Source organism: Hemiscyllium ocellatum, chromosome 21 (genome assembly GCF_020745735.1).
Source record: "Hemiscyllium ocellatum isolate sHemOce1 chromosome 21, sHemOce1.pat.X.cur, whole genome shotgun sequence".
In the NCBI taxonomy this organism is placed as follows: domain Eukaryota; kingdom Metazoa; phylum Chordata; class Chondrichthyes; order Orectolobiformes; family Hemiscylliidae; genus Hemiscyllium; species Hemiscyllium ocellatum.
This window is the reverse complement of record NC_083421.1, coordinates 53,547,515-53,570,536: the sequence shown is the minus strand read 5'-3', so window position 1 is coordinate 53,570,536 and position 23,022 is coordinate 53,547,515. Positions and strand designations below refer to the sequence as shown.

At 40.5% G+C, this 23,022-nt stretch overlaps 1 protein-coding gene across 1 annotated transcript in view; it reads right to left on the bottom strand.

The window, feature by feature from the left end:
* Positions 1-2,910: 2,910 nt before the first annotated feature.
* The window catches only part of rapgef1a (Rap guanine nucleotide exchange factor (GEF) 1a), a 230,935-nt gene continuing 210,823 nt past the window's right edge, over positions 2,911-23,022 (bottom strand). The window contains exons 19-26 of the mRNA XM_060841479.1: positions 20,931-21,116; positions 20,439-20,523; positions 18,714-18,808; positions 13,261-13,339; positions 12,728-12,829; positions 6,395-6,492; positions 4,456-4,584; positions 2,911-3,775 (exon numbers count right to left, since the gene is read on the bottom strand). Of these exons, the coding sequence (XP_060697462.1) occupies positions 3,625-3,775; positions 4,456-4,584; positions 6,395-6,492; positions 12,728-12,829; positions 13,261-13,339; positions 18,714-18,808; positions 20,439-20,523; positions 20,931-21,116 (925 nt within the window). The 3' untranslated portion in view covers positions 2,911-3,624. The remainder of the gene's footprint in view (positions 3,776-4,455; positions 4,585-6,394; positions 6,493-12,727; positions 12,830-13,260; positions 13,340-18,713; positions 18,809-20,438; positions 20,524-20,930; positions 21,117-23,022) is intronic.

Genomic DNA, 23,022 nt, shown 5'->3' with positions numbered 1-23,022 from the left:
GAATGAATTACAGTTGTTAGCAGATGAAGTGTTTAGGTTATGAAATGTAAACTGATATGAGCAAGACCAATATTATGAAAGTTACTAGTAATGCAGGTAAAAGTGAGTAGCTTAATAAAAAGATTTTTAAAATTCTTCTATCGGGTGAAAGCATCACTGGCACAATCAGCAATTGTGGCCCACCGCTAACTGCCGTCAAATTAGATGAAGAAATACAACTTAAATATGGAGGGTGCACAAAGAGAGCAGCTTGCCACACCGAACATCTAAAGATTCAAGGGAAAAACTGGCATCTAACAGAAGATACTGTTGAAACAACTAAGAAAAGATCTACAGGAAAAGAAAATAATATGAAGAAGCAGCAGCAATTTAAGGATACATCTAGACCACCTCGAAACTGGAGATTTAAATGAAGAAAAGCATAATAAAGTGTTTTGGAGAAGGAAGAATAGCATCTTAACTTTTCTGAGAAAGACCAGTAAGGGTTTTGAGACACCAAATAGGTGATGGTTAAATGTGTGGTGCAAAGTGATTGACATTACCTGCTGCAGTGCTCTAACTTAATGTTATAAACTGTACTTCAGATTGCAATATGTGCCAAGCATTCAGAGATTGATTTGTATGGCGTTTTTTTCCATGGCTGCAGATAAACCATCTCAGTAGAACTTCTTTCTCTGATGAACACAATCTATGATTAGAATTTCATTAGAAAATCCCAGAAACCCAAAACTTCAATTTCTGTTGGTTTAGGATGAAAACTTATTAAATTCAGGACACCTAGCAGATCTAAAAGTAAGTTGAATTCTAGAAATTGTTTCAATTTCAACTTTGTTATCCACTTATAACACTGACAAGGAAACAAAGACATAAATTATTTAACTTAATTCACTGGACATTTCTAATCTTAATTCAAACAATTGGCTGCAGTTGCAGAAATCCAGTCTGGTTTGCTGACTTAAGATTTAAAATGTCCATATACTAGTTTCCTCACTGATATGCTAAGTATAAAGAAACATGCAGTCTAACCCAATCATACCCAAAATTTAATTCTGATGCCCAATGATGTCAGTTACAATACAGTTTTCCAATGCTATAGGATACAAATCACTGATAATCTGATAATTGTGAAATAAGTTTCCTCGAAATGGAATTATGCTTTATCTAATAATTTAGTATAAATAGTAATTAACAATCAAGTTTAAAACTGCCCAAATGTCTTATTTTGATCACCTATAACAAACTTTAAGACACCATAAAGTTATTGCTGCTAGCTCAGCAGATGGAGGCCAAAATATGACTGCTTTGGACAATGTGGGCACATTTGCAGTTCAAGTGTTAAGATGTTCTTTAAATTTAACAAACTTCTTATCTGATAATCCAATCTGGCCACACTAGGTGGACACGTTTTTAATGTATGCACTAATTGCCTTACCCACTATCAGCTTGCCATCATTTTGTAAAGAAACCAATTCTGAAATCAAATCTATTTCAAACCAATGTCAAGCTTGCTTACTCAGTTCATTTTCGGCTGTTATAGTTTAGAAAGTAGAACGAAAGGAAACGTTTTGGGCATGTATTAGAAGTAAGGGATATTCTTTTTCATTTAAATCAAAGGGACAGAAATTCTATTATATTACTCTGTGGATGTGTCTTGACATAAAAACCTCTTCACGCTTTCGCAATTCTGAACAAGTTAATGGGCATAATGTACGCAAAAAAATCAAACCATTACTCCATGTCTACTACCAGGTATCACAAGTCCTGCATGCATCTGAAGTTAACATTGGCAGCACAACAAAAGGAGATCAGAACTTAAGAATATGAAGTTGAGAGACTGGATTCAACCACTTTACCAGATCAGTGTTCATAGAGTCAGAGATGTACAGCATGGAAACAGACCCTTCATGCCAACCCAATCTAGTCCCACCTGCCAGCACCCGGCTCATATTCCTTCAAACCCTCCCTATTCATATTACAAGAGTTCTTCCTGTGGTAACTTCAATCATTTCATCATTCATAACTTGACTACACTATGCTACATTTGAAATTTCTCAAACAATGCACCAGGATGAGAAGAAGGTTGAAACTAAAACTGGATATTGTAGGACTATTTAAACCGATTCTTGTATACATCACTTGCTTAATTCATTCATCAAATATGCCCTTGGTTTGTTCTATCTTGGAAACTGAGCCATCTGCTGGAGAATAGGGAGTGATGAAAAGTGCTGAAACTTAATTAAGAATCTGCAGTAAAACACCTCCTTCTGAGAAAACCAAGAATGTTAACATTTGACATTAATACATTTCAGGGTATCCACACACATCTTGAACAACTATAAAGTGTTTTCTCACTATTTTAAGCCTACGCTGGTGAAAGAGTTAAAACAAACACTGCTGAATTCTTAAACTAATTGAATAATTTAGAGTTACATGGAAAATAAATCATTATGAACACCAGCACATTATCTGAAAGCATGTGTTATCTCCTATGTTAGGGTCGCTTTTCATTCCCCCAAGTACCGGCGGGGATTTCAGGTCAAACAAATAATCATTGCCAAGTTATCAAAAACAGTATCAGACTCCCTTTCTAGGTGTGCAGACTTAGATAAGATTAATAACCTGAATGTGTCCTAAAAACCTAAAGCAGCAAGGGCACCACTCTACCCAGCAGCATCTATCAGTCACAAGTTAATATGAAGACCTGGCATACACAGGTGAATTCACTGACTACTTGATGAGTTGAACCGTCAAACCCAGCAGGCAACCCATTGCTTCGAAAAGTTAATTTGTCAGCTATGTACAGAAACCTCCAGTTTCAACTTCAGAATATTCTCCCATTACTGAAAAATGATTGACTGCAGCTTAATTATCAACAGTAAACAAAAAAAAGACAGTCCTTTCAAAAACAAATTCTGCTTAACATTTTAAAATTCCACAGCGCAGAGTACATGCAGAAAATATACAACCACATATGTTAACACCTTACAAAAGTCTGTTAAGTGAGGATGTTGAACAATGGTTAAGAGCAATCCCAGTCCTTTCAGTACCAGCCTGGCTAAAACACTTCTTCCAGTCTCTATGTACAATTGGTTTATTTTTTTCCATCAAATCGTTCATTACTGGCATCCAGTATTACTCATGCAAAAAAAACCCAACACAGCACATCAACTTAGCATTCTGGTATTTACAGTGAGCCAGTCTTTCTCCTAAAGTACAAAATAATATTTTAAGGTTTCCTGTGCAATTGTTAGTACCACTAGCTGTTACTCTATAAACAGAAGTCCACAACCAGTAAGTGAACCATCGTACCTAACAATGTCAAACAGTCTCCAAAGCAGAGTCTAGCTGCAGACCACATTTGGCCAATTAAAGTGAACTGTCTGGATGGGTCCACCATAGGACACTTAAAACCAGCTTGGCACGGGTGGTAGGAAAGGAAATTGACTGCAGGCAATGGCATAAAATCTGGGACATTTCCCAAGAGTATTGCCACCTGTTCTAAATCTTGTTTAAAAACAAATCTCTGAAGGTGAAGCATGAACTGATTTCTGCAGCTCAGGTAAATAAAGTAATTTAGTGGGGTTCATTAGCTGCCATCTAAGGTTTAGTTTTCACTGTTGAAATCTAAGTTTTCTCTTCACGTTCTGTTTTCCGTCGCTGAATGTTGCGTGGTTTGATTTTTAATGACAATTCCCACAGTGCTTCCTCTGCGAGGTGGTCACTGAAGTCATTGAAGAATATAACAATATCATCAATGCGCTTTAGTTCATAATGACTGGAAAAAAAAGTAACAAAAGTTATCTTCAATATCAGAACCTTAATTGTGTTACACATTGAGGGACAGGGTAAAGGGAAATTGAAAGACTATGACATTAAAAATGCACACCTTTCTGAAGGTACCTATAATTTAGAATTAACACTAGAGCCTATTCATGAAATGCAGTAAGTCAAAAAATCACACAACATTGGGTTATAGTCCACAAGTTTATTTGAGAACGCAAGCTTTCAGAGCCTCTGCTCCTTCTGCACTAGCTGCCTGTGGAAGCTAGCCATCTCAAATAAAACTGTTGGACTATAACATGGTGTCTTGTGATTTTTGACTTTGTCCAACACTGGCACCTGCAAATCATGAAATGCAGTAGAGATTTTTCTCTTAGCCAGGCAGCCTGGGAGATCACAAAATATAACAATTTTTCCCACAGATAGAATGCAAGTTATATTAGCCTGTGATGCATCTCCCAGCAATCAATTAAAATTTCAACTTGACAGAGGATCTGGGAGAGTGTTGTGTTGCCCTCAGGGATTAAAACATTCAACTAGCATAAAAGCCAAAAAGGCACAACAGTGTCATCAGTGGATCTAAAGCAGCAATGGTGTGTGGCAATTAGCACGGACTCTATTACTAGTTTTCTTCATATCCACCTATGTCCTCAGAGTGAAGTCGCAAATACTTACACTTGCTGGAAGCATCGCATACTATCCAAGATATTAAACTGTTGCCACCGTTTAGAAAAGTTGATTTTTCCATCAATTAGATCTGGGTTGCCCAGGTGTACAAAGGTCAAGTCCTGTAGAATGAGGCCCCTATAGAAACAAAAGGATTAAAGATCAAACGTTTTTGGCAAGCAATATACTCAAGTGTGGCTTTGGGCTAAAAGAGAAACAGAACACAAATCAGTCCCCGATAGAGGTGACAACATATTTGTATTTTGCAGTGCATAACAAATGAAGTATCAAGGTAAACAAAAGAATAAAAAGATGAGAGCTCTTAAGGGGCAGCACAGCAAATCAGTGGTTAGCATTGCTGCACCACAGCGCCAGTGATGCGGGTTCGATTCCTGCTTCAGGAGAGCGTCTGTGTGGAGTTTGCACATTCTCCCCGTGTCTGTTTTTCTCTGGATGCTCTGGTTTCCTCCCACAATCCAAAGATGCACTGGTTAGGTGAATTAGCCATGCTAAATTGCCCTGTGTGTTAGGTGCCATAGTCAGAGGTAACTATAGGTTAGGGAAACAGATCTGGGTGGGTTACTCTTCGGATGTTGGTGTGAACTTGTTGGGCCGAGGGGCCTGTTGCCATAGTGAAGGAAATCTAATCAAGTTATTTGCCTCCAAGGGTGAGTGGAATAAACCAACTGAAACTAACCATGTGATTAATAGTTAGTGCTGACCATTCAGAAAGCCAGTGAGTTGGATACATATTTATAGCGCAAAAACTACACACAATACTCTAGGTGCATGGTCTCCCAAGGCCTTGTACAATTGCAGCAAGACATCCCTGCTCCTGTAATCAAATCTATCAATATAAAGACCAACAAATCATTTGCCTTATTCACCGTCTGCAGCATCTGTATGCTTTCCTTCAGCAACTGGTGGACAGACAAATTCCCTAGGTCTCAATGCACTTCGCCGGTCACCAATCAGATAGTAAACTGCCTTCATGTTTTTACTCTCAAAGTGGATAACCTCTCATTTATTCACATTATACTTCTTCAGACATGCACTTGCCCTACTCATTCAACTTGCCCAATCACACAGTAACACCTCTGCCTTCTCCTCACAGTTCACCCTGCCATCCAGCTGTGTCATCTGCAAACTCTGAGATGTTACATTTAGTTCCCTCATCTAAATCGTGAGGTTTCCACTCTAAAAAGGACTTATTTGTTCCTTATCTTTGTTTCGTGTCTGCCATTCATGTCAGTGGTATGTAACAGTGAACCACCGTGTACAGTAAAGGTATGCTTGAAAGATGGCAATTAGAATGAGAGAAGCAAACATTACTTCCTTCAGGTATACGTGTCCCTGAGAACATAATCAATGGAATTTCAGACTGGTCAGCACAATGTTGAATAATCAGGCAAATGTCCAGTAGTAAACAGACTGCAGCATCAAATGAAGTACAGCAGACCTGGGACCAGGAGAGTGCCTAGTGATCAAATCTTCTGGATAATCAAGAGGTTTACATAACTGCAGGAAACCCTAACCAAGTGAAGCAGAGACATTAACATCCCTTAAAAAAACTATATAAAAACATCAACACACCACCTCAAATCGATGTAAAAACATACAGTAAATAACAGAAACAATGCAGGGGATACTCACATCACTGTCATTCTTTATTTATAGCATAAATACTCAGACATCACAGTATTTGAGGTATATAATTTTTGCCAGTTTATCAAGAGTGCTGATTAAAACTATGTTTGCTATAATAAAGTAAATATTTTGGCTTATGCTCCTTTTCTCTTCTGTGCTTTTTTCCCTAAACAGCATTCACCAAGACTTTGAGTTGCTACAGATCAAACTCTGAACCAGAGAATCCGGACTTGTTGCAGATGACAGTGTATTAGATTTTATTTTATTCATCCTTCAATGTACAACCAATTCTAATACTCACAGATAAGGTATACAGGGTGGTTCCACTTCTGCCAAAGCAGCTCGATATGCTCGAAATGAAGACGAACTATCAATGAGTGTACAGTATTCAGCCAGACCCTGAAAATAAAATGGTGAAAGTCAGTTTATCAAATAATGCTGCAGACATACATAGAAACCAGATGAAATGATGAAGATGTGCAACAGTCTTCAGCCATCCTCTGGCTTGTGGCATGTTAGGTAGAGAGATGTAACTTCATTGTTGGGTATGATGCAAAATTTGAAATTAGTGTCAATTTTGTCAAGGGAAACAACAGTAGAAAATAAAACAATGTTGCAATATTTGGCAGGATACTAAATATATGCATAACCCAGTAACAGAACCTGACTTCTACAGGAATGAAAATAACGCTGTCTAAAATTTGTGTGTAATATTGTCCTACAGAAACCAAGGCTTCAAGTATCATCAAAAGAAGTCATAAATGATTTTGAATGTTACCACTAAAACCCAAGCAACTTAGTATTGTTTGCACAAAGGAAGGGAGGGAGAGAGAGGGGGAGAGGGGGGAGTGATGTTGAAAATTAGAGGTTTTCAGCAGAGTAGAGAAGGTTGAGAGGTAATACAATTGCTGCTCTTCAGATTCTAAAAAGGACTAGATTTCGTAGATGTAAAACCATGACATACTATTTCACCATATCGAGAACAATTGAATTGAAGATACAGCCTGCATGTAGGAACGAAAGAAAAATAATCTGCTCAAGAGCATTCAAACTTAGCAACTGTGAAATCCATGGGGTTATATTTTGCATCATTATGGAACGAGTGCATATACTCTCTTCTGCTTAGCTAGGACTGAGAGCCAAGGTGGCTAAAGCTGAGGCTCAGTCTCTATTTCCCCCCTCACCTTTTTAAGTTTGCAGCAGTAATGCTGAAGTGAGCTAGTTAAAATCACACATCTTAACACCACAAAATTATAGTACCTTTGTTCAATTTGTTTGGGGACTCGTCAACTGACATCGTATGGGCTGAAGTTAGAAACAGGAGAGAGGTCACCCTGTTGGAAGTTTTCTATAGGCCTCCGAATAGTTCCAGATATGTAGAGGAAAGGATAGCAAAGATGATTCTCGACAGGACTGAGAGAGACAGGGTAGTTGTCACGGGGGGTTTCAACTTTCCAAATATTGACTGGGAACACTATAGTACGAGTACTATAGATGGGTCAGTTTTTGTCCAGTGTGTGCAGGAGGGTTTCCTGACACAGTATGTAGACCGGCCAACAAGGGGCGAAGCAACATTAGATTTGGTACTGAGTAATGAGCCCGGCCAGGTGTTAGACTTGGAAGTAGGTGAACACTTTGGTGATAGTGATCACAATTCTGTTATGTTTACTTTAGTGATAGAAAGGGATAGGTGTATACCACTGGGCAAGGGTTACAGCTGGGGGAAAGGCAATTATGATGCGATTAGGCAAGATTTAGGACGCATTGGATGGAGAAGGAAACTGCAGGGGATAGGCACATTAGAAATGTGGAACTTATTCAAGGAAAAGCTACTGTGTGCCCAATATAAGTATGTACCTGTCAGGCAGGGAGGAAGCTGTAGAGCGCAGGTGGTGGTTTACAAAGGAAGTGGAATCTCTGGTCAAGAGGAAGAAGGTGGCTTATGTTAGGATGAGATATGAAGGTTCAGTTGAGGGTTACAAGGTATCCAGGAAAGACTTAAAGAGAGAGCACAGAAGAGCCAGCAGACGACATGAGAAGAAGTTGTTGGTGGACATGATCAGGGTAAGCCCCAAGGCTTTCTATAGGTATTTAAGGAATAAAAGAATGACGAGAGTAAGATTAGGGCCAATTAAGGATAGTAGTGGGAAGTTGTGTGTGGAGTCAGAGGACATAGGGGAAGCACTAAATGAACACTTTTCAACAGTATTCACTCTAGAAAATGACAATGTTGTCGAGGAGATTACGAGATAAAGGCTACTAGACTAGGTGTGATTCACAAGGAGGAGGTATTAGAAATCCTGCAGTGTGTGAAAATAGATAAGTTCCCTGGGCCGGATGGAATTTATCTTAGGATCCTCTGGGAAGCCAGTGAAGAGATTGCCAAGCCTTTGGCATTGATCTTTAAATCATCATTGTCTACAGGAATAGTGCCAGAAGACTGGAGGATAGCAAATGGGATTGTGGGAGATATAGCAGTTTGGATCAGTAATTGGCTTGCTGAAAGAAGACAGAGGGTGGTAGTTGATGGGAAATATTCTTCCTGGAGTCCAGTTACTAGTGGTGTCCTGCAAGGGTCGGCGTTGGGTCCACTGTTATTTGTCATTTTTATAAACGGCCTGGACGAGGGCGCAGAAGGGTGGGTTAGTAAAGTTGCAGATGACACTAAGGCCGATGGAGTTGTGGATAGGGACGAAGGATGCAGTAGGCTACAGAGAGACATAGATAAGCTGCAGAGCTGGGTTGAGAGGTGGCAAATGGAATTTAATGCGTTCAAGTGTGAGGTGATTCACTTTGGTCAAAGTAACCGGAATGCAATGTACTGGGCTAATGGTAAGATTCTTGGTAGTGTAGATGAGCAGAGAGATCTTGGTGTCCAGGTACACAGATCCTTGAAAACTGCCAACCAGGTTGACAGGGTTGTCAAGAAGGCATACAGTGTTTTAGCTTTTATTAATAGTGGGATCGAGTTCCAGAACCAAGAAGATATGCTACAGCTGTACAAAACTCTAGTGAGGCCGCACTTGGAGTATTGTGTACAGTTCTGGTCACCGCAATAAGGAGGATGTGGAAGCTTTGGAAAGGGTGCAGTGGAGATTTACTAGGATGTTGCCTGGTATGGAGGGAAGGTCTTACAAGGAAAGGCTGAGGGACTTGAGGCTGTTTTCGTTAGAGAGAAGAAAGTTGAGAGGTGACTTAAGAGAGACATATAAGATAATCAGAGGGTTAGGTAGGGTGGACAGGGAGAGCCTTTTTCCAAGTATGGTGACAGTGAGCACGAGGGGGCATAGCTTTAAATTGAGGGGTGATAGATATAGGACAGATGTCAGAGGTAGTTTCTTTACTCAGAGTAGCAAGGGTATGGAATGTTTTGCCTGCAACGGTAGTAGAATCGCCAACTTTAAGTACATTTAAGTCATCATTGGACAAGCATATGGACATACATGGAATAGTGTAGGTTAGATGGGCTTCAGATTGGTATGACAGGTCAGCGCAACATCGAGGCCAGAAGGGCCTGTACTGTGCTGTAATGTTCAATGTTCTAGAAATACCAAAATGTTAGAGCTCTGGTTTAAAGGTGTGGACAGAACTTTAGCACCCTTCTGGCTGGTTGGATTCAGCAGGGGCTTAAAAAATGTGTGAGTGACACCCAATCAACAACCTTTGACATTCACTCACATTACACCAAATCAGAACAGCAGTGCTTATCATCTAGGAAATGCGCTGCAGTCCCATGGAGCATCTGCACTAGGGGAATAGCTGTTTCCTTTTGAAAAGAATTGACAAACCAAGGGCTACCTGAATTCTATGATTAGTGTTGCTAGCATGTTAGGCAAGTAGGGACAAGGAACACGGAACACAAGTTAAGTGAACAAGTAGTTAGCTTATCTTAGAATCAATGTTAACCTACTGATCATAGGTTGCTGTATCCTCAATGAAGCGTGGTTTCACCTTTGCTGTCCCTGCAATCCAATCACTGTTGGCACAGAGCCCTTGGCAAGCAGTCTTATGTTTTAGACAATGCGATCCAACAGCTGCCATGCCAAGTCTTAACTGTGTCAGCTACAGGGCAACCACCTGCTTTCAATATAGTGGAAGGACACAAAGAACAACTGGCTTTATAACAATTGATCAAGTGCATCAATGGGCTGAGAAGTGGCAGATGGAGCTTAACTTGGACACATGAAAAGTATTGCAATTTGGTAAAACAAACAAGGACAGGACTTATACAATTAATGGCAGGGGCTTGGGTAATGTTGAAGAACAGAGACATCGGGGATGAAGTACATAATTCTTTGAAATTTGCATCACAGCTAAATAGGGTGGTTAAGAAGGCATTTAGCACACATCTTCGTTGCTCAATCCTTTGAGTAAAGGATTTGGAATATGATATTGAGGTTGTACAGGACGTTGGTGAGGATACTGTTTGCAGTTGTGGTTGCCTCGTTATAAGGAGGGGATTATTATTAAACTGGGAATGGTTCGAAAAACAATTACCAGAATGTTGTCAGGAATGAAGGATTTGAGTTATAAAAATAGGCTGAATAAGCTGGGAACTTTTTCACTTGAATGCAAGAGGTTGAGAGGTGACCTTATAGAGGTTTATAAAATCATGAGGGGCATAGATAAGGTGAACAGCAAGGATCTTTTCCCTCAGGGACATATTTTTAAGGTGAGAGGAGTAAGATCTAAAAAAAACAGACACGAGTGGCAACTTTTTTTTAAAACACGGAGTGGTTCATGTGTGGATGAAGTGAGAGTGGTGGATGAAGGTACATTACAACATTTAAAAGACATTTGAATAAGACCATGAATGAGAAGGATTTGGAGGGCTATGGGCCAAATGCAGGCAGATGGAACTACTTCAATTTGGGAACATGTTAGTGTGGACTAGTTAGACTAAAGGGTCTGTTTCTGTGCTGTATGACTATAACTCTAGGTACTATGATGTTCCAGATTCCAAGTTCAAATTGCATGCAAGACTCACTTGTCACAATAGCTTCACATCTAGATCTTCTTGCAAGGCTCCTTGTAATGTGATGCAGCTGCTGTGAGGCTCTCTCCCCTCCACAGTACCAAGTTACAGATCAATCAACATCTTTCTTCAAACTTTTGTTAAATATATCTATTTTTCTGTAAATTTAGTCCTTAAACTTACTAGTTTAAAGTTCTTTTCCTGTCAGTTTTTTTTAAAAACAGGCTTCCTCAGCTGTTGTCCCTTCCTTCTCCAAGTTCATGTCAATTGACAGTTTAAGCAGACTGGAGTTAACTATATTGTTTCTAACCGAAATGGATTTCAGTGCATCCCTGAATCCAAAAATAAAAGCATAGTTAAAAACCAGGGGGAAAAAAATAAGAGTTGGAGAAACTTAGCAGGTTGAGTCACATCTGTAGTACCAAAGAAGAGTCATGTTATACTCTAAACACTAACTTTGTTTCACTTTCCACAGAGATTGCCAATTTTTAAAAAAAAGTTGAAGGCTTGCAAATTTAGATGATACGGCTACAGACTTGTTAAATCACAAGGATCACATCGGAGGTTGCCAATAGCAGAGAAAACAACGATCTTTAAATTCATTCATGTATTGAAAGACATTCAATCAATTTTGCAGCTGCAAATTTTTGTTCAGGAGTGTGGATTTTTGGATGAAATTACAACTTTTCAGGCACTTTTTTAACTTTTAAAAAAAAACAAGTATTACTACCTCAATTCCCATCAGATATGCTTGCATTTCCTTCAGATTCAGAATGTTGCAGTGCATGTAATACTTTATTTGTATTTTTTTGATTTTCAGCATTCATAGCTTTTTCCTAACTTCAAAAGAGTTGCATAATTTGATGGCAGTGTAAAGCAACATGATTGAGATCGAGACATTGGTATACCAAAGGCAACTAAACTCAGTGCTGAACACATTACCATATAACTTGCACGTATTTTAAGCTACATGCAACTGTGGCAGTGGATACAGATGTAACCATGCAGCTATATTTATAGTGAATTCAGTTGGTGCACAAGGAGTAATCCTTTGATGAGAACACTGCACTTAACTGAAAATGTTCTTGCTATTACTATAGAGCTCTGCCTGCTCCAAAGTTAGGTTTAACTTCTGCTGCATAATTTCTATGCTTAAGAGGAAGGATTTTGATTCTCTCTCTCTTTGTAATCAGTGACTATATTGATCGCTTTCAACTGGTATGTATTAAGGGATGGACGCAAGTTAATTGCTATAATACCATAATCTGATGATGTGAGTCAATGTCAACTACGGCATTAAAAACCATCCAGTTCACCTGACATTTGTCATCAGCTATCCAATAGGCATAGTAATTAGTAAAATATCATTAATTTCCACTGAAGTGTTCCTTTCTGAAAGAGAGTTTGGTTTCTTGATTGAAACACATGAAAGCAGCCACTCACAAAATGCCCATTCAAATATGATATTTTGGCAGTCACATAAAATTAGAATTACAACATATTGCTAAATATCGTTACCATTGCTCTAAAGGCATTTTGTTCATGTTTATGGACAAACTTATCATTGCTACAATTGGAAGCTGGACATTTTTTTACATCCTTATTTGCTAAATTGAATGAAAGCACAAAAACAGCCTGAAAACATCAGGAAGGCCTCACCTCTGAAGTTTGCTTCTGCCATTCCAACCTACGGATGGGTGCTGAGTCTAATGCAGACAATATAGCCAGGTATGAATTAAAATTATTCAGTTTGCGTAAGTGCTGTAAGAGAAAAGAATGTTCGAGTTGCAGCATATTCTGAAAGAATTTGAAAGCTATTGGTGCAAAGATATCTGTTTATCTCTCTGGATATTGTTCCCCTCTCAATGCAATAGATACTCAACCTGATTTTGTTTCAGGCATTTCATCTTGCATGAAACTTGCATTTGCAGAATTAGTTAGTCTTCAAAGCAAATAATTCAAAGACAACATGCATTACAAAGATGCACAAGGCCTTCCTACACAATTTTAATTCAAACACATTAAATTGTGTGAAATGTGTTTTGGACAAGTTGTTGAACCACCACAGACCACCACCCAAAGGTGCAAGATATGTGTGCAGACATTTTTGTTTATAAAGAGCCCTGCAATTCTCAATATTAATTACCTCGACATATTGTGTTATTAGAATGAGGATGTTTTAAACTCTGTACCTTCATAATTTTGATGAACTTTAGGAGTAGCCGTTCCCGATCTTGTGCTTTCTCTTGTTGAATAATTATTGACCGCACCCTGAAAGACACAATAGAATTTAAATGAAAATGCAAAATCAAAATACTGGACAGAACAACAATCAGCTTTCAGCTTCTTTTTATCATCTTTATGCAAACTTTGAAGGGGCAGGTGAAACTGTGGCAGCAATCACCAGGGGTTATCATTGATCACAACTGAACTGGACTAGCCATATAAATACCACGGCTGCAATAGCAAGTCAGAGACGAGGAATCCTGTAGTAAGCAACTCACCTTGTGGCTCCCAAAACCTGTCTACCACTAGCAATGCACAAGTCAGGAACATGATGGAATTTGTCTGGATGAGTGCAGCTTCAACAGTTAAGAAACCTCATACTATTGAGGATAAAGCAATCTGCTCCACTGACATTCCATCCACAAATATTCAGTTCCTCCATCACCAATGCTCAGTGGTAGCAATGTGTACCATCTACAAGACGCATTAGAGAAATTCACCAAGACTCCTTAAACACCACCTTCCAAACATGACTACTACCATCTAGAAGGGCAAAGGAGCAGATTACATCACGACCTGCAAGTTGCCTTCCAAGCCATACACCATCCTGACTTGGAAACAAAATACCAATTCTTCAGTGTAACTGCGGAAAAATTATGGAACTCCCCAAAATGGCATTGAGAGTCAACCTACACCATGACGACAGTTCACCACTACCTTCTCAAGGGAAACTATGACAGGTAATAAATGCGACCAGCAACACCCACTTCCCATGAAGGATGGAAAGGGCATGTGAAAACATTTGCAGGACCCACTCTCGTGGCATAACTCCTCAGGAAAATGCATCATGTGATGCATTGCTGAACTAAGTTTACAAGCAGTACAGGCAGATCACAATAGGCAAAGACATAGGGTGAAAAGAAAACTTGGACAGAGGCACACAGGTTACATCTCACAGGGTGTGCCCTCGGCAAGATCAACATTAGTAAGGTCAGCATTATTTGAAGTTCGAGTGTCCATTCACGAGAGTCTAATAACAGCAGGGAAGAAGCTGTTCTTGAACCTGATGTGTGTACAAGCTTCTGTATCTTAGGAACTGGTTGTAGGAGAGCATTACTGGGGTGGGATGGGTCTTTGATGATGTTGGCAGCCCTTCCATGGCAATGAGCTGTGAAATGGAGTCCATCGATAGAAGGCTGGCTTCTCTGATGGTCTGGCTGTGCACACCATTTTCTGTAGTTTCATAGGTCATGGACTGAGCAGTTGCCATACCAGGCCTTATGCACCCAAACAGTATGTTTTTAGTAGTGCATCAGTAAAAGTTAGTAAGGGTCCTTCTGCACATGCCAAATTTCCTGAGCCGCCTGAGGAAGAGGCGGCGTTGTTGTGCCTTCTTGACCATTGCGCATCTAAGTGGGAAGACAAGGAGATGTTGCCGGTTATCCTAGGAACGTGACCCTCCCAATCTCAGCTCTGTTGATGTTGATAGAGGTGTTTTCTCTTTGTTCTTTCTAGAGTCTATGATCAATTATTTAGCTTGGCTGATGTTGAGAGAAAGGTTATCATTGCATAGTGTCACCAAACCTTCTATTTCCTTTCTGTATTCTGCCCAGTCATTGCTTGCCATCCGTCTTACGAGTGTTGTCAGCAAACTTGTAGATGGTGCTCATTTGGAATTTGGTAATACTGTCATGAGTGTACAAGGACTATAGTAAGGGGCTGAAGGCTTGGTGGGCGGGGGGTGTAGGGGAGGCCTTCAGTGATGAGAGTCATCATGGAGGATGTGAAGTTGTCTATCTTCACTGACTGCTGTCTATGGGTCAGGAACCTGAGGATCCAGGTTCAGAAGGTGGAGCTGAGACTTGGGTCCTGGAATTTTGAGATCAGTGTGTTGAAGGCCAAGTTGTATTCTATGAGCAGGACTATAACATAGGTGTCCTTGTTGTCCAGATGTTTCAGGGATGAGTCCAGGGCTAGAGAAAAGGCATCTGCTGTAGACCTGTTACATCAGTAGGCAAGTTATAGAGGATCAAGGCAGGCTGGGAGACCAGAGTGGATGGGGGCCATGACCAGCCTCTCGAAGTACTTATTGTTAGAAGTCAGCGCCACTGGAAGGTAGTCATTAAAGTACATTGTCTGCACTTTCTTTGGTACTAGGAGGATGGTGGTCTTCTTGAAGCAGGTGGGGACTACAGCTTATAGGAGGGAGAAGTTGAAGATATCAGTGATATCCACCAGGAGAAAGTGAGGACTGCAGATGCTGGAGATCAGAGCTGAAAATGTGTTGCTGGAAAAGCGCAGGTCAGGCAGCATCCAAGGAACAGGAAATTTGACATTTCAGGCATAAGCCCTTCATCAGGAAAGAGGAAAGTGTGTCCAGCAGGCTAAGATAAAAGGTAGGGAGGAGGGACTTGGGGGAGGGGCGATGGAGATGTGATAGGTGGAAGGAGGTTAAGGTGAGGGTGATGGGTCGGAGTGGTGTGGGGGCAGAGAGGTCAGGAAGAAGATTGCAGGTTAGGAAGGCGGTGCTGAGTTCGAGGGATTCGACTGAGACAAGGTGGGGGGAGGGGAAATGAGGAAACTGGAGAAATCTGAGTTCATCCCTTGTGGTTGGAGGGTTCCCAGGCGGAAGATGAGGCGCTCTTCCTCCAACCGTCGTGTTGTTATGGTCTGGCGATGGAGGAGTCCAAGGACCTGCATGTCCTTGGTGGAGTGGGAGGGGGAGTTAAAGTGTTGAGCCACGGGGTGGTTGGGTTGGTTGGTCCGGGTGTCCCAGAGGTGTTCTCTGAAACGTTCCGCAAGTAGGCAGCTTGTCTCCCCAATATGGAGGCGGCCACATCGGGTGCAGCGGATGCAATAGATGATGTGTGTGGAGGTGCAGGTGAATTTGTGGCGGATATGGAAGGATCCCTTGGAGCCTTGGAGAGAGGTAAGTGAGGAGGTGTGGGCATTGACTTAATCTATATTTCCTGCTCTCGTGGGAAAGCAACCAAATTAATCAAAGATCCCTCTACCCTAATAATACTCTTCAGTCAGGCAGAAGATATAAAAGCTTGAATACACATATGAACAGATTCAAGAACAGTTTTTTTCTCTGCTGGACCTTTTTAATGTTGATCTCTCTCTCTGTGTCCTGCACTCTACTGTTATTCTGACACACTTGTTGGTATGATCTGCCAGTGAAGCATTTAAGACAGCACTTTTTATTGTACACGTGACAATAAAAAACAAATCAAATCAAATCCATCTGATCACTTATTTACATAACTTAAATTCAGAGGATCAACTTCACTTGAAGATTTTTCTTAAAGTGTTACAAGTTGATATTTCTCCATTAGAAAAACTAAGACCATGTTATAACAGTGCTTATATATTTGATGAGTCAAAATTCTTGGTAGGTTTTCAGAAATATAGATTTCAGAGAGTGGGTGCAGAAAAGGGAACTTATATTTAATTAGGTACAGTGTTTAGACACAATACAAAACATACATAAAGCTGTGGGCAATGTATTTGTCACAATATCTGATTTCTAACATATAGATAGTTACATAATAAACTGTGTGGGTACTTGTTATATATGCAAAAACAATGAAATATTTCAGTGTAAATTTATATAATTTGTTACAAAAATGTGTGCGCCGTCTGCCAATGGTTTCATAACAATTCGTAAACATTACACAAGATGCTGAACTATAACACATCTTGGTGCAGGGTGCTAATAAAGATGTTGTTCGATGTTGCTGTCCAATGCAAGTTGATGGTCGGCTAATACCCTCAAGCTACTCATGCTAGTCAACACTCAATACTTAGGTGCATCGACACAGGCATTAACAGTCAATTTAAAATTGACATCTATGAAACTACAGCCCATCAAGTACTTTTGCAATTTTATTCTGAAGAGGAAAAATAGTTTTGGTTAATAAGGTGACACCACTAATGAACAGTGAGCAGTGCATGGGTTTATTGTCACAGTTCTCCATTGAGTATAAAATGATCCCAAACAATCCTGTTACTGGAAGACAATGAATTTCAGGCATTTGGGTGGCATGGTGGCTTAATGGTTAACACTGCTGCTGCACAGCAACAAGGACTTGGGTTTGGGTTCGATTCTATCTTCAGGCAACTGTGTAGAGCTTGCACATTGTCTGTATCTATGCATCGGTTTCCTCCAGGTGAATCAGCAGGTTAGGTGGAACAGCCATTCTAAATTAGTGTCCAGAGATGTGTAGGCTAGGTGGATTAGTCATGGGATATGCAGTATTACAAGGATAGGGTAGGGGGTTGACTCTGTTTGGGGCTGTCTTCAGAGGGTCAATGTGGACTCAATGGGCTTCATTGAGTCTGCTTCCACACTAGGCATTCTATGATTTCCTCCAAGAGGATAGAATAACAGCACAGATTAATTATTACAAGTCCCATTTAAAATTATATGTATAAACAATATAGTTTATTCAGTTTATGTGATATCAGTCTTTCATCTTCACCCTACACTCCTGTTATGCAGGACTCGAATATTATAGATTCTTCAAATTTTTAAGTACAGAGAAACCATTTTGCACCAGAATGCATGGAAAATTTGATAACAGTAGGGAAGGAATGCCAAGTTTCAAAGCAAGGTAAAGTTCATGAATACATAATGACTAGCATTTCTGATTTTGCAAGGTGACAAACTGCTGAAAAAAATTTTGTAGATTAGTTCAAACATTTAAATTCACTTAAAATCAATTAAAGTAGGGCGGCACGGTGGCACAGTGGTTAGCACTGCTGCCTCACAGCACCAGAGACCTGGGTTCAATTCCCGACTCAGGCGACTGACTGTGTGGAGTTTGCACGTTCTCCCCGTGTCTGCGTGGGTTTCCTCCGGGTGCTCCGGTTTCCTCCCACAGTCACAAAGATGTGCGGGTCAGGTGAATTGGCCATGCTAAATTGCCCGTAGTGTTAGGTAAGGGGTAAATGTAAGGGCATGGGTGGGTTGCGCTTCGGCGGGTCGGTGTGGACTTGTTGGGCCGAAGGGCCTGTTTCCACACTGTAAGTCTAATCTAATCTAATCTAATCTAAACATACTAAAATCCAACCACTTCTGACACCAAATAAATACTGCTTTCACAACTTATTTTAAGATAAATATTCATATCACTTCAACAAAGTACAGTGTTGAGTTTAATGCTAATGTGGATTAAGGATGGCCTTCGATGCTGGTTCAATTAAGTGCATGCATCTCAAGTGCATGGAAGTTTAAAACAAGCAGAGGTGGTTCACGACACTGTTGAATAAGATAACCGTTAGCACTGCACTCAAGTTGCACAGTTTAATACTACAGGTCTCAAGAAACACTCATGTTACAAACCACTGCAATAGCGTCACTTGGCTGCCTTCAAGAAAATCACAGATTCGCTAAGTAGTACTGTCTCAGACTCACCAATAAGACATGTTGTTGAAGTGCTCTGTAAACTCTGTTAGGTTTGGACTCTTCTCTTCATTCTGTTCTTTAGCCCAGAGTAAAACCTCAGGAATCTGTCATTAACAGAAATTATATTAAAAAAAATCAAAGTGAAGGCAGCCAAAAGATTTGCTACACCACCAGCATACTTACTAGGTCAACACCGTGAAGTACCTGTGGTCCAAAAATATGGAACAAAAGGAACCACCAGTGAAACATTTACTTTTATGGGACTGATGTTAACAGACTTGAAGAAAAGTACAGGGTTAAAAGGCTTAAGATTTTCAGTTGCAGGTGTTGGGGGAAGCTCAGATTGCAATAGGTAGATGAAGGTGGGCAAGAAGGTGATAGGTCGGAGTAAAGGGTAGAGCAGATACCCACCCTGCACATTACTTCCGTTGCTGCAGTTGCTGCCACCTCTGCCCCCAGAGACGTCATTCACTGGAACACTGATGACGACATTGCTGATGTCACTTCCACCACCAGTGACAGTGATGATGTCACGTTACAATACTTCCGCCCCCACTCTGCCCGCAGATACTGCCACAGCCCCCATGGTGAGCGTCACTTCAGTTGGTGACATCACTTCCGACCTCATAACCATGCCCACTCCAGAGGCAGTCTCCACCCCCACTCCCAGCTTCAGCCCCACCTCAGCTTCTGAAAACAACGCAGGGCTGGGAGCTACTCATTCTCCATCACCTCCAAATAAACCCCACCACTAGGGATATATTCCCTCTCCACCCCTATCAATGTTTCAGAGAGACTATTCCATCCCCAACTCCTTTGTCAGATCTACGCCCCTCACCAGCCCACACCCCACTCCAGTCACCTTACCCTGCCACTACAAGTAATGCAAAACCTGCTCCCACACCTTCACCCTCACCTCTGTCCTAGACACCAAAAGGATCCTTCCGTATCAGACAGAAATTTACCTGTACTTCCACTAATGTCATCTATTGTATCTGTTGCACCCGCTGTGGTCTCCTCTACATCAGGGAGACAGGATGCCAACTTGCAGACATCTCTGGGACACCCACACCAACCAACCCCATCACCCCATGGCTGATCACTTCAACTCCCCCTCCCATTCCACCAAGAACATGCAGGTCCTAGGTCTCCTCCATCGCCAAACCTAACCACTCGATGCCAAGAGGAAGAATGCCTCATCTTACACCTTGGGACCTTGCAACCACATGGGATTAATGTGGATTTCACCAGTTTCCTCATTTCCCTGCTCACTCTTCTCCTCCTCCCCCTCCCACCCCCACCCCACCTTATCCCAGTCCCAAGCCTCCAATTCGGCACCAGCCTCTTGACCTGTCTACTGTCTTTCCCATCTATCCGCTCCACCCACCTCTCCAACCTATCACCTTCTCCCCCCACCTACCTATTGTATTCTCAGTTGTCTTCACCCCCAGACACCTCCGCACCCCCCCCATTTATCTCTCAGCCCACAAGCCTCATTCCTGACGAAGGGCTTATGCCCGAAACATTGATTCTCCTGCTTCTTGGATACCACCTGACTTACTGTTTCTTTAATTGTTTAACTAGCACAAACCCTGTGGTTTACTTGACAACTAATCTATGCTGAAAATGTGTTGCTGGAAAAGCGCAGCAGGTCAGGCACCTATGTCAATGCAACACATGAAAATATGCTTATCCACTGGACTGTCACAGAAATATTTCCCATCAGATAACTACCTCTATTTTGTAGAACAATTCGGCATCCAACAGCGTCAACTGCTCAGCAATCTCATGACTGTGAAAGTCATGAAGCGTTCCAGGCCTGCAGGAGGTTCAAAAATACATTAAGCCAAGGGTTACAGGATGTCAGAGGAACAGAACAGATTCTGGTTTCACTCAACACATTTCCCTATTCCCCCAACAAAAACTAATTTTGACACTGCCCACTTCCATCTGGTGATTTAATTTTTGCTTAACAGCAGTTCCAGTAACACACAAATATGCTTTAAAAGGGATGTCTGTAACCCTCTTCTTTGCCAGTTTTTACAAAATATGTCTTTCAAACATCTCAACCCCAATCATGTTTGCACATTACACATCACTCACTAAACAGATGCAGACATTTATTTTTCAAAAATTGACGCATGTACAACTCTTTTCAGTCTACCCAAGAAAACAGCACCAAATTCAGTTTGTTTTTATTACATATATATGCATAACAATTCTTACCTAGCTGCCACCCCTCGTGCAGCCAATGGCTTCATCAAACTTGCATATTTCACAGTTTTCTTCTGATCTACTTTATCCAGAATATTTTTTCGCAAAACTCGTGCCAGGCTCAGCTCACCACTACACACTAAACGGAACACAAGTTCCATCAACAACTTCAGGATGTCATCCGACAGCTCCACCAAACTGAAAAATGCACCAAAATATGGAATTGATCAGAAGATCATCTTTAAGCACAGGATAAAAGATCACATCAGTTCAGTAGAGTAAAAACCATATTGCAGATCAGGATACTGAGTATTTCAAGAGTTTAAAGCAGACTTCGGAAGAAATGTACAGGCAAAATTAAGATGGAAATATACAATTACTAAAACAAGGATTTTGGAACACTTTCACATTGTAAATTTGTGATGTCAGTATCCAAGGTACATAGTAAACCACTAATTGCCATTCAATCATAAAGTCCCTTAATGTAGCAATTAAGGAGAAAATTGTCATTTAATACCATAAACATCAAAACAATTATGAAGAGGTTAGTGCTCGACTTTCCCCAAAGATGTGCAGGTTAGGTGGATTAGCCATGTTAAGTTGTCCTGTAATATCCAGAGACCAATGGATTGGACATAGGAAATGCAAGATTACAGGGAAAGAGTTTGGGTGAGATGTTCTTCAAAGAGTCAATGTGAACTTAAAAGGGCCAAACGGCCTACTTTCACACTGTAGGGATTCTACAATTTCTCACCATTTCCTGAGCCAAATAAACAGCAAGTATATCTTAAATTAAAGCAGTGACTACACTTCAACATTGCTTCATCGCTGTAAAGCACTTGTGACATCTGTCCAAGGGTCACAAAATATGCCATGTAATCACGAGTCTTCTGTCCTTTCATGGAGAAAATTCCACTCTGAAGAACCCAAAAGGCAAGTAGGGGTTAAGATCTGAATTACTAAGCTCATCTGGAGCTACTTCCTCCTCCTACCCTCACTTCTCTAATTGCATTTGCAGTATTAATGGGAGGGAATCTTTTTCAAGTCAGAATTGTTACTGTCAGCTAATAACTAGTTCAGGAATTAGTGACAAGGGCAAAGGGAGCTAAAACAAAAGGGAAGATTATTTTAAAATCAAGAGCTAAATGTTATACATGTCTATTAGCTACTGCAGTTCCCATATCTTCCATGCTAGCATCTTGATATCACTACACAGTAATTCAACAGTCAAAAGAATAAGTTTAGTGAATCATAAGTGAACTTAAATTGCCAAAAATGGATATTTTGCTTCATTAATTTTTCTTCCACAAAGCATGCACAACAACTTGCATCATATCATTTACTTCACACAATCTTCTGAAGTACTACATAACTTCGCAGACACCATAAAAACTTTCATCTAGAATTGTTTCCTGGACTGGTATCTAAACACCTCCCCAAGTTTTGCAAATTGCACTCTGGCAAATTTATCCTACAAAGGATGCATGCTTTAAAACACTCAGTATACAGAAAGGTTAAAGCTTTTCACTGAGAAACAGGATCCTGTCCTGTGCTCATCAATAGAGCTGAAGGTATAGCATTAGGAACCACCACAGATGTTTAAGTGCTCTTATATAATGCATCTAAAACACCAATAAAACAGCACTCAATACGTTTAATCCATTATTGAACATTTCCAAGTGGAGCTGATGACATCAACAGTCATGAATGAACCTTGCATACTTTGAGTGAGAGGCAGAGATGAGGAAGACATTTTACTGTTGAGATGCAGCATACTCAAGATTCAAAGCATTAATTATTTCCTTATTTTTTTGATGACTCATACAAAGTTCTAGGCCAAAACTGACCTCTCAGCTGAGAGAAGGCAGTAATTTACTACTAAGTTATACAACCAACCAAACTGAACAGTGATGCTGGTGAAGAGCCATAATTATGCTGCTCTCCTTTTAATTTCAATTTATAGCATTTACTTCTTGTTTCTTTACATATTTGAAAATGCTAGTCCAGTGAATGGACTAACAATGCTCAACACTTTTATTTCTCTCTCATTAAGTTATTACTGTTCATTTCAACCAATTAAAAGTTAGTGAAATCACAAAATAGG